Source organism: Pelobates fuscus, chromosome 5 (assembly GCF_036172605.1).
Source record: "Pelobates fuscus isolate aPelFus1 chromosome 5, aPelFus1.pri, whole genome shotgun sequence".
Taxonomy (NCBI): domain Eukaryota; kingdom Metazoa; phylum Chordata; class Amphibia; order Anura; family Pelobatidae; genus Pelobates; species Pelobates fuscus.
Window position 1 is genome coordinate 351274089 of NC_086321.1, and position 12677 is coordinate 351286765.

A 12677-nucleotide genomic window follows, 5' to 3' on the forward strand; every position below is an offset into this window, starting at 1 on the left:
TAAACAGCTGTACCGGATGAAGATAATGAGGTTGAAGGGTACATAAACCCTCAGAAGTGGATCTACCTTTATCCCTGAAGAAGTCCGTCATTTAATAGGACGAAACGCGTTGGACATCACTACACTTCTCATGTACTTATGTACTATTGTTTTTATTCTATTTTATTTGTATGCTGTATCTTCTTCCTGACTCTGGACTGTGGATACTCGATTACCATCACCAGGAGTTCCATATGTTTATGGAGAGATGCCTTTTTTATGCTGAAAATTTGTAAGTGCAATGAATAAATGTGAATTTATATATTTCCAAACATTCTTCACTATTATTGCATTTTTATATCCACATATATCGTGTTGGAGGACCTCTGTGCTCATCGTATTACCCCTGAGAGGGTGAAAGGCCTGAATAATCGTTTGTTTGTGAGTGCATTTCTAATCTCACTTTAAACACCATTTATATTTACTTTTTTACGCTATGAAAGTGTTTTTCATTTTCACACAGATCCCATTCTAGGGAATTGGACCCTTATCAGGTTGTCCCTTTGTATTTCATTCATTATACGTATTCTGGGTGGTCTCCACTTTTGTCTTTTTGTAACATATTACCTTACCTAGTTTTGTCTCAATTGCAAACACCAACTCGAGACTTTCAAAGCATTGAAATTAGTGCATATCAAAAATCAAAGTAGATCAGATATGCTCCAATGGAAGAGGTGTTTTTTTATATATATAGTACAGAGAGACGCAAGCATGAGTTCGGAGTAGATTGGAAAAATGGCCAGACTGACACCATATAGAATCTCTTTTTTAAAATAATGTAGCAAAGCCAGATGTGTACATATTGAGGGTAATGGAAGTCGAGACGCACAGCCACACTCTAACATAGTTTACTGTGCCAATGTCTATTACAGTGACATTATCATAAAATGCCAACAAGCATGATAGAGCCAGCTCTTGCATGTTCTCTAAATCATGCACTTCAAGTCGCAAATTAGAGTTTAATAAATTCTCCAAGTCACAATGTAGCTTGAATGTCATTGATTAGTGAGTAAACCCCCTGTGGGTTATTTGCTAAACTATGAATTGTCACACATTCACAAAAAAAAAAAAAAAAGTTAAAACAAATTCATTGTGCAACAGTTATAAAAATACATAAATTTAGCAACATTTCCTGCTCAGCTTTTGTGACCTTAAAAAAAAGGTACCATTTACTAGTGATTTCACAACAGTTTGTGATTTAATGTTTGAAAAAACCAAACAAACATACCCAAGAGTATAATAAACACATTCAAGTAATTAGACCACGAACTGGAAGAAAAGAAATATCCAGGCACACCTGAGATTTCTTCCAAAAGGCAGTCTTTTTTGAATGTTATTTAAAACAAGGAAGTGGAGCCAACGTTTCGGCTCCTCTCTGAGCCTTCAAGTCTCAGAGAGGAGCCAAACTTTGTCTCCACTTACTGGTTTCAAATGTAAAAAGAAAAACAATCGCCTTTTAGAAGAAACCTCAGGTGTGCCCAGACATTTCTTTTCTTCCAGTTTATTAATGACCAACTCTAACCGAGTTAACATGATCACCACATTTCACGTACCTTTTTGTGCCATAGTAGATAAGGCAAGCATCAGAACAACCAGAACTGACTGGAGCGCAGACATGTTTGGGGGGAACAAGATGGTGCCAGGGATAGCAGACACACGACAGCTCGTTCAGTCCCAAATAAGTATAACCTTGCCAGGTGTTGATCTTTAGTGAAGTGACACTCCTGGATTTGCCTTGTCCTCCTTGCTCATTAATCACTTGGTAATTTGCAGTTTTATGGCAGTACAGGGGGTAAAATCCACTCATTATCCATGTTAAAATTCCCAGTGACTGGTTAACCCATTCCCTGCCGTGCAAACTGTGAGGGAACTCACAAAAAAACAAAAACAACGCAATAGAGAGTAGATCAAATTTTAATATATGACTCTATTTAATTGTGTTTTCTTTACAGGCGGTATGATCATATCCAGCAGATAGCAGTTATAATACGACTCCATATGCTTGTTAGACCAGATTAAAAAGGTAGTGCTATAAGCACTCAGCATTATATTGTAGAAATATACCGACATAACGCAAGGCAGTATGATAATCTAAGTATACTCAGCATCATTATACAGTGCATTGTGTTCGTTGTGCGGGTGTGTTTTGTTTAAACTGCAGAACATATCACATTTGACATTAGTACTGGAAGATCTGTGAGTCTGCAAGGGTTAAGCATTTGCTTTCATTCTTTCTCTCTGGACTTTGGCTGGTGAACGTTTAATTGCCAAAGCAACTAACTGAAAGAGTAATCCATTGCAAACTTTAAATGCATTATCAGCTTACTCTGAACAGGTAATTATTCTCATTTCTGCCCATTTTTGTTTTTTTACTTAAAGGAACATTACAGGCACCATAACAACTTAATTGGAATTAAATTCACGTTATGCCAGGAGGTTCCTGGCAACGCTTAGCTTTAGTGGTTAAAATGTTCACAAATAGTTTAAGCCCAAAGTCCAGCATCCAGCAGCCGATGCCCCATTGCTCAGAAGCCCGACTAGAGGTGCCAGCTGATGTTCTAAGCCAATGAGTGGCTTGAGAGAAATACATACTTTTTCAAGCCATTTTGTGAATGGGGATCTACTCATTGGCTTAGAACAATCAGAGGCGCCCATGGCCGAGGCTTCCTCTTTCAAGATTTTAAGCAGCGAAAGGACGGGGGGAGCAAAGCTATCAGGCGCTATTTACTGAACTTTGGGGGTAAACCACTTGTGAATGGTCTAACCTCTAAAGGTAAGCCAGTGCCAGGGACCTGGTGGCACCATATCAACTTAATTCCAATTAAGTTGTTATGGTGCCTTGAGTGTACCTTTAAAGGGATACCTGTTTCATATCATTGAATTGGTTATTTGTTTGGTTAAACCGCGTTTAATGTTCTAATGCAAAATTGTCCCCAGCAGCCTGTTCCCTCAGTACTACTCAGGCTAATGAGGAAGCAATAGTAGGAACAGCAATGGGCAGTGGTGATTGGCTGATAGTGTCATCTAACCACTTTTATTACAACCACCCATTGTTGGGATACACTGATACGGATAAGGAAGAGGGTAGTGGATGCATGGAATAGCCTTCCATCTGAAGTGGTAGAGGTTAACACAGTGAAGGAGTTTAAAGGACCACTATAGGCACCCAGACCACTTCAGCTCAATGAAGTGGTCTGGGTGCCAGGTCCATCTAGGGTTATCCCTGCCTGCTGTAAACTGCTATGTTTATAAGTGGGTTAATCCAGCCTCTAGTGGCTGTCTCATTGACAGCCGCTAGAGGTGCTTCCGCACTTCTTACTGTGATTTTCACAGTGAGAAGACCCCAGCGTCCATAGGAAAGCATTGAGAAATGCTTTCCTATGGACTGACTGAATGCACGCCGTGCATGCACATTCAGCCGATGACGTCAGTAGGAGGAGGAGAGACCCCAGCTCCGAGGGAGCCCGGAGCGCCGTAAGGTAGATCCCCGGATGTTGTAGAACTGCAACTTCCATAATGCTTTGCATGCCTTTCGAAGCCTTTCGAATAACAAAGCATCATGGAAGCTGTAGTTTTAAAACAGCTGGGGATCTACCTTTTGGGCACTCCTGCCCAAGACTTTTGGTGGCCTTGTACACCCATTCAGTGTCACACTGGCTGAAAATGGTTTAACACCAAACAGAGGGACAGCACCAGGGAACTCTAGGCACTATAACCAATTCACTGAGTTGAAATGATATATTACCTACACTGTGTGAAAAGCATCATGGAAGTTGTAGTTCTACAACATCTGGGGATCTACCTTTTGGGCACCCCTGAGCTACAGTGTCCCTTCAGCTTATACTACAACTAGGATTGCCTAATGCAGCATCATTTCCTGCAAATACTATTTATACATATTGATAGGCTGCTTGATAGTAAGTAGAATTTAAATACTGCAGGCAGGAAATTCAGCGATTAATCAGTCAGGTATGCTTGGTTCCCTGGTGTTCCACATCTGAGGACACCAGGATGCTGTCCCCAGCCATCACAGAGCGAGCGTATTATTAGACATGCTCGCATTGTGCTGTGGGCACTGGGACATGCAGAGAGCACTTCAGCAGTATTGCAGTAAAACTCTGCATAGTTTTCTGTGGAGTGGGACTGGCCTAAAGACTGTCAATCAATTTAGCTTACATTGACGCAAAGCTGATATGGCTGTGCATTTTCAATATCACCAGTTGCATCACTGCCAAACCTTTCCACCTAGACCCACCCAACCTGTACACATTTTCGGTATAGTATAAAAGTTAGCAGGAAAACGCATACCTTAACCCCTTAATGAATTTGAATACTTGCATTGTTATGTAGAGATATGTATAGACTGATAAGCATTGATATAGATTTTTAGCATTTATACGCACAACTGTTTGTGTTGATACTTTGACCCTAGAGAGGTTAAATAATGATGTATCCTTAAAATAGGTATGTAAATGTCACTATGTCCAATAATACCAAACATTTTTAGAGTGTTGCTTGCATACAGAGATCCGGCAGTAGAGATTCTATGAGATTTTCAGAACAGTCTGCCTCGGCTGTCCTCTTTAAAAGTGATGATAGAGGGACGATGTGTAGGACGCTGCGGTAAATGCTCTATCTCGAAGGGTGACAGACTTTGTGTATCACCAAATCCATCCATACTCAAGTTAAACTCGCCCGTCCGACGCTCACTCTCATCTTTATACCCCTTTTCATGAACTTTCTCGTCGTCTAATTTTGGCCCAAATGCCCAATCTGTGAGGGAACAAGAGTAATATCAATAACTTAAAATGGCTGCTCACAAAATATATATTTTGTCCAGAGGTAATTGCAGGCCCCAACAATGTGTGCATTGTTATATAAAAAAAATTTATATACCATATTTACTCGAATCTAATGCGCACCTTTTTTGGAAAATAACATTGTCATTTCTAGACATTGACATTTTTTTATTTATTATTATTTTTTTTTATTTTCTTTATGTTTTTGCAGTGCATAGAAAGTTACAGACTGGCCTGAGGTACCCCAACAGCATTCCTCTGGCATTCAACATGTATTGCAAGTGGGGTAAAGGAGAAGACATGCACAATTGTTAAAGTATTAGTATAAGCATATAAACATGAGGGATTCAGGCTAAGTATGTAGGGGCATCGTTTTTAGGAACATGAGAGTGGGTGCATGTGGGTTTGACAAAGGTACTAGACAGCTCCTTATGGTTAGTGGGCTGCGTCCGAGTCGATGCTCCGTGGACTCCGTGGTTTTGAGCTACCATATAGGCCTCAGGTGTCAAGTGTATACAGTCATCCGATCCCCCTACGGGGTTTGTTGCTCGTTGCAGAGCTCATTCCCTTCAGGGAAATAGCACAGCATCGCAGATATAAGGCCCTCCCTTCTGCCCCGGGGTTTAGTGAAAACTGGCACCCTCTTGCCACGAACCTGGGATCCGTAGTGGGCCAATGTCTTCCCTATTGGGATGGTCTTCTGTTGCTGCATGTTGTCGCTTGTGTCTTATAGCCCTCTGCTTATGTGGCTGGTGCCTGTGGGTTGTGGCACATGTTGCTTTCAGCCCGGGTGGGCATCTTGCGTGGGGTTCTGAGGTGTGGACATTTTGTGCCCTTGAGAGGGTTCCCAGGTCTCAGCACACTGCAGGCTTGGTCCTGTGCAGTCTGTGCTTGTTTGATTATATTCTGCTGTATGCGTATCAGCAGTTTGGCCCAGAAGCGGGCAAAGATTACGTTGATAGAGTCGCTTACTTGGTTGCCGGGGTCTGACTGCACAGGTTGTGGCCTCTGCGTACCATGTGTAGTTGGGTCCGATGCGTTCGCCTTTTTGGAGACCCCCGCTCCCGCGTTTTGTAAGGGGACTGTGGGGCTCATCAACGGGTCTGGGGCAGGAGTTGCTCTGTCTGGCAGGGACAGGGATATCCCTCGCCAGTCCATAGGGGTGGAGTGCGTGTTTCATGCTTGCTTGTGGCTAGTGGCATGGGGATAGAAAGTGTCCGTCTTTCCCCCCTGCCTTCTCTGGTAGGCCCCAATTTGCTGCCGCGGTTCCCGCTCATTCCAGGTGTCAAGCTTGGTGTCTCTGGATAGGTGCAGGTTTCCCCAGTCCAAATAGCTTGTGGGAGATTTCCAGCACTTCAGTCCGAGAAATTGTGGTGTTTAGAGCCCGTGCAGCAGGAGCTCATGCAGGGCACATCTTGTCAGCTAGCTAGTAAGGCTCTGCCCCCGAAATTGAAATTTTTATAAAGTAACTTTGTTACAACCCCTCCACCCCGGCTGTCAATCGGACAACAGGTCCTGTTACTTCCTGGTTTGGTTAACTCAATGGAGCTAAACTCAAGAGGCAGCAATTGCTCAGAGCAAGTGCCTTACAAAGATTTCTCATTTAGCTGCTTTGGGAGTCTGTAATTTGAGAGTCACATAAAGTCTGGGCGGGGTTAGATGGGGAGCGCTTGCAAAGGCTGCAGACAAGCTCTTTTTAGATGTATCCCTATGACAAAATTGCATAATTAAATGCATGCATATTTTCATTTGAGTATATCTACTAAACAGGGATTTTTATTTATTTATTTATTTTTATTTATTTTTTGTATTTGGGCAGTGGAGTGTTCCTCTAAGATTAGCTAGTGGAAGCTGTTTCTTATTTATTTATTTGTATTTATTTTTTGTATTCAGGCAGTGGAGTGTTCCTCTAAGATTAGCTAGCGTAAGCTGTTTCTCAACTCCAAAATCTCACAATTAGCAACAGGATATTACCGGCTGACTATACTGGTAACTGCTCCCACAAAGTATAAAGAGAGTCTTTAAAAGCTAGTTAGAGACTGGTTTTCAAACTTGTCGCTAACTATTACCTGATAATACTATTAATAAAGTTAACAACTGCAAACACTCTACACATCCTATACAAAGAGATGATTGGTGTGTACAAAAACACCTAATCTGCTCTTTTTATGAGGCATATTATAAAACAAATGTAAATAAAAATTAAAACCCATTAATGAAAACCCAATAGAAAATAAAAATGCAATTTAACCTCCAAGTGTCTGGGGGGCCATAACCACCTAGCCACTCCCTAAGTATGTCCTCTTCTAATAATAAATAATGTAACATTTTTAAAAAATGTATACTTACCATTTGGAGTCTTTCTTGAATATCTTCTTTATTCAGCTCAAAAAAGACCAAATAAAAATCTATTGTAATCTTTTTTTGGGACCAAAAACTAGATTGAAGAAAGAAATTCTTCAAAGACTTACTGATCAGCCATAACATTAAAATCACCTGCCATATAATGTCTACCTGCCCATGTGCCTGAGAGTGTATGTTTTACATTGAGTATTCTTGTGTGTGAATTAAAGTCTCTCTTAGCATGTGTATGTTTTTGTCTGTGATTGTATGTGTGTGGGGAGCTGCTCGCAGTGTGTTGTGTGCCTGTGTCCTTTGTGCATTGTGTTTATTACGAACCTATGTTTCATTATGGTGTGTGTATGATGACATGTCTACGGCAGGATGAGCATGACGGTTCAAGAGGGGTAAATGAGACTGGGTTAGAGGGGTGAGTGTGACAGTGTGAGGGATCATGACAATGTGTGTGAGGGTAACAGCGTGTTAGGAGGCTGTGTTTCAATGACCAGCCTCCCCACATGGAAATACCTTTTTTTTAAATGCACTTAGCAATTCCCTGGTGGTCTGGTAGGCTAGATATTTGGTGTGTAGCCTTGCTAGGTTCAGAGTTGCAGACCATGAGGTAGTTATCTTGCAAGCGCTGGCACTTGAAGTGTCACAGTGTTGCTGTGGTAACCTGTGGCAGCGATCGGATCCCCCAGAGATGGCAAGACACGCTCTTCGTGGTCTGCAACACTCTCTAGACCAGAGGCTCTGGGCTGTTTCTCCCCCAGGCAGACTAAGTGGAGGGGCCCCACACCTAGTGACATGTTAGTGGGGAAACTAAGGAGTGAAAATGTTAGTCAACGTTGTAAGGTGATTGTGATATATTTGGCTATGGCTGTTTTTACACAAAAGTAAAAGATCTAGAAACATGGACTAGCACAGTATTTAAAGATAGCTTGCAACTAAGGAATAAAAATATAGACTTTAATAAAGTGCAGTCTTGAGTCTCTCTACTGTGCCAGTGGACTTGATAAACAATACTAATATAATTGATAACCACTTCCTAATAAAAATAGTCTATTATCTAAATATCTGCAGACCGTACACACCTAATAGAAGTTTTGGATCGTGATAAAAGCCTGCTGTAGTGGTTATGGTGCCAGATGTAAACTGGAACCCTCCCAGAGTAATTAAGAAACTGTTTTAGGACATTGGGACAACTTATTTGGGTCTCGTTGGGGGCCTGCATCCACAGCCCTGTCTCCACATTCTCCTTGCTGAAAAATGTGATCAGCTCCTCTGAGGTAAATAGGGGAGTGAAGGGCCATATTTGTTTACTGAAAACATCAAAACCCTGGGAAACAAGTTCTTCCTGAAAGGGTCAATCCTATGGTTACAGAAATGTTTTTGGCGCCCCCAGGTGAGTGTGGTCATATTACTCACCAACTGGACTAACCTTTGCAAATTTTCAGTTCAAATGCATGTTTCTATGGCAGGAACTCCATTTCTCTATCTATAAGCCCTACTGCTTTTAGTAATCAGACAAAGTCACTGACAGTCACACACTGTCACGGACATACACACACTCACTGATTTGACACACACTCACTGACAGAAACACTCACTGATAGTTGTACACTCTCACTGAGAGGCACAAACACTGATTTGACACACGCCGACAGATACATACTGACACACACTCTCAATGACAGATAGACACACATGCACTGGCAGACACGCAACAATGACAGACACACTCACTGACAGACACACACACACACAGACAGACAGACACGCTGACAGCCACAGTCACTGACAGACACACTAACTGACAAACACACACTCACTGACAGGCACACGCTAACACACACACACAGTTACACATTCTTACACACACACACTCATAAATAAATAGTATTTCTTGTTGATTTATTTTTTTAGGCCCATATTGCCTCCCTACATTTGGAAAAAGCTGGTGTGGGTCCTCTCCCTCGGGTCCAGTGGGCAGGGCCATTTCTGGGCAGGTGCACGGGGTGCAAAATGCCCATGTGCCAGGTGGGGGAGGTGCTGCGCAGAGCAGGCCAAAGGGGTGCTTAAGATATGGCCGACTGGCTACCTGAGGGAGCCCCCGGAGCGGTGCTTTTTTAGTAAAGCAGAGTATGCACCTGCTTTCCCCACACTGCAGATGCCTACTCTGCAGAAATTTACCAGGCCAGATAAAGCTGGAGGCATGCATCGGCGATGGCGGACTGTCTGTTCTTCCTGCTTCTCCCTCGTGCGACCTCTGTGGTGATGCCGGGAGCTTGAATTTTAAGTCATTCTGGCCTGGCATCACTAAATAACACACATGAGGGAGCAGTAAGGTGCAGGAAGGGAGACCTCTAGGGGGAAGAACTCTACCGGACCCCCTACTGGACTTCCAAAGGTCGATTCAGCCTCAATAAAGAAATCAATCAATAAAATTAATTTCCGAGTGTGTGTAAGAATGTGTGAGTGTGTCTGTCAGCGTGTGTGTTTGTTAGCATGTTTGTCTGTGTGTGTCTGTCAGTGAGTGCATGTCTGTCAGTGTGTGTGTGTCTGTGTCTCTCAGTGGGAGTGTGTGACTGTCAGTGAGTGTGTTTCAAATTAGTGAGATTGTGTGACTGTCATTGAGAGTGTATGTGTGTGTCTGTGTATGTGTGTCAAATACGTGTGTGTATGCATGTCTCTCAGTGAGAGTGTGTGTCTGTCACTGAGAGTGTATGACTGTCAGTAAGTGCGTGTGTCTGACCATGAGAGTGTGTGTCTGATTTAAAAAAAAAAAAGGGGTTGGGATTTATAGATGAAGAGGTGGAGTAGTTGCCATAGAAACATGCATGTCTGAACTAGACATTTGTTAAGGGAAGGAGTTAGTAATATGACCACACCCACCTAAGTGCACCCAAAAAATGTCTGCACCCAGGCTTCTGTGATCTAAAATTGTCTCTGATAGTGGCGATCTTCTCCCTGGTGGTCTCCCTTCTTTATCCTCACTGCTCCCTCACGCGCTGTTTAGTGATGACATCATATTCCAGCGCCCAGCATCACCACAGAGGGCGTGCAAGGGAGGAGCAGGAAGAACAACCGGCCACCTCTTGGGCCCCCTGTGACAGCCCACCAATCCACTCCGCACAGCACCACCACAGCACCACCCACCACCTGGCGACCAAGGATCGGCCCTGTTATCCCTCCTCATTTACTCCTCACTGCTTCTCTAGTCATTTATTCTCTATACTTACACCTCTCGTCTATATACCTTCTCTTCTGCTTTCCATCCCATTCAATACGTCTTTGGTATCAAAAAATTACTTTATAGGAGGGTAGTTTGCAGGGCCAATTGTAGTGACACAATTCGTTGTGCAACACTCGTTAATTATCTCATTTGTTTATTTGGTCTATGTAGTGTGTATGGGCTCTGTATATGCTAAACTTATTTTTAGTACACACGTGTTATATAAATTGTTAGAAAGAATGTTTTAGATTGGTGACATTAATATTTTTTTTAAAAATAGAATTCAACGTATATTGAATATCATTCATATATGTAGGTACAGAGGCAATTGAGGGTAACACAACATAATCTGTACAATAACAAACAGAGAAGTAACATTCACTTCATTGTCCAATGGCATCAGATCGGTATGTCCTTAATTAGCAATTATTTTCAATGGAATACAATGTCATTCTACGGAACCTTGAGATCACCAGATCTCTGTCCCTGTGACCATGTCGGTAACTGTCAGTGACCAAAGAGGGTGACATTAACATTTGTGTCTCATGCTTACCTGCTAAGTCATGCAGAAGGTCTTTCATAAGATGTCCCACAATTGCATATGCCACCATTATAACCACCAGTGCAGCCATCATCAAGTACAGGACATACTTGGGCAATTGAATAGCATCTAAAGCAGGTGGCTTGTAATCTTTATATAGTGGTGTTTCATCTTCCTCTTCCTTTGAGAATTGAGACAGTAAGTGTCCCTCCATGATCCGGCCACCTTCCTCTTCCAGAATGCAACTAGACGTTAAGGGGTTCCACTCCCATACTAACTGCTCTTCACATCCCTCAAGTTAAGACGTAAAGCATTCTGTATGTGAAATTCCTTCTCCATTCATGTCTGGCCAACACAGTTGTATTTCAGCTCCTTAAACACTACACATGCAAGAAACCATTGAAGAAGATGGTGTATGGTAGTCCTAGGTCTTGTCCTGTTTTTGATGCCATTTTTGTGTCTTTTATCCTAGTCCGTAAATCTGTATTAGCACCTCAACTAACACACTAGCTTGTGTTTTGCTCTGTTGTAGCTTCCTTTTTTCTTTTGTGATCATTTATTCTGAGTTTCTGTATAGCAACGACTGCCTTTCTTTCTACTGTCCCTCCTGATTTACAGGGATGATCCGTCGACTTATCCCCCCCCTTCCTCCCCCCCACTCCCTGCTCCAGACACATCGCTAAAGGTATTAAAGTGTATTGAAGTCCTTCAGATAATGAACTTTCTACGAAATTCTTTATAATTCCAAAGTATTCTATCTTGGAATTATTCTGCTTGAATTTATAGGAGCTGAACCAACGTACGTCGTAGTAGGAACCAGAATATTGTAATAATTTTTTTTTTTTAAATCTTTATTTTTCTTGTGCGTGTGAAAACAGATAACATTTTATCTTACAGTGCCACAACAGCAACAATAAGCTTATTTTGAACAGTAGTTGACAAGGCATGTGAGGAAACGGCACAATTTTATATTATAGTGTCAGGCTAAACATTGAGAGACTATGTCAGGGTGAGAGACGCAGTTTTTTTTTCAATTCTTTATTTTTGTTGTGCAGGGTTTAACAATAGGCTTACTCAGCCACAATAGCAGTCATAAGCCGTAACATACATAACCGTTAAAACATGTGGTTTGCGTAGACAGCACAAATGTTTTGTTAAGAAGATGAATAGACAATAAGTACGCATAGCATAGTCGATAAAATTTAGGCTTTCCTATCAGCGGTAGCCAAGTGAGGTAATGGTTAGCGTGTGTGATGTATGTCCAGCAAGGCCTACGTTGAACACTTATAGGTACTGAGCCGCTTATAGGGAGCATCAGGCTAGCATATATATAGGTACTGAGCCGCTTATCTGGAACGCTGGGCTGATGTAAAGTGTTTCCTCTGTTTGTGAGCTCGTTCTTATATGATTAAATGCTTGCGGGGTTGTGTCGCAAGGTAGCGTAGTGCCGTAGTGTAAGGTGGGATTCAATGAGACCATAGCTATAGGTGGTCTCGTCCTTCTATGTGTATATTCCCACTACTAAGTGTTGGTGCGGTTAACAAGGCAAAAACAAACCATAAATAAACTAACAAATACCCCTAGGGGGTTGAATGCCCTCCGGAGTCCTGCTTAACCCTCATGGCACCGGTCGCCCCACTGTGCCTAGGTGCAGCGGTAGGTGGTGGTAGGCCAGTTGGGTGGGGTAAGCGACCGTTGGTCTGTCGCTGATATGGGAGTGGCC

The 12677-nt window shown here is 42.3% G+C and overlaps 1 protein-coding gene across 1 annotated transcript; it reads right to left on the minus strand.

Moving 5' to 3' along the window:
* Positions 1 to 1970: 1970 nt before the first annotated feature.
* SMIM44 (small integral membrane protein 44) lies at positions 1971 to 11553 on the minus strand. The gene is made up of 2 exons (XM_063455915.1): positions 10967 to 11553; positions 1971 to 4812 (listed from the first exon to the last, which is right to left on the minus strand). Exons 1-2 carry the CDS (start codon positions 11166 to 11168, stop codon positions 4595 to 4597), a joined length of 420 nt encoding a protein of 139 aa, XP_063311985.1. The 5' UTR covers positions 11169 to 11553; the 3' UTR covers positions 1971 to 4594.
* Between the last annotated feature and the right edge of the window lie 1124 nt (positions 11554 to 12677).

Coding starts and splice junctions, on each gene's coding strand:
- SMIM44 (XM_063455915.1), bottom strand. CDS start 11,168: ATGGAGGGACACTTACTGTCTCAATTCTCAAAGGAAGAGGAAGATGAA. Junction 4,813..10,966: donor CCTTCTGCATGACTTAGCAG/GTAAGCATGAGA, acceptor GTTCCCTCACAG/ATTGGGCATTTGGGCCAAAA.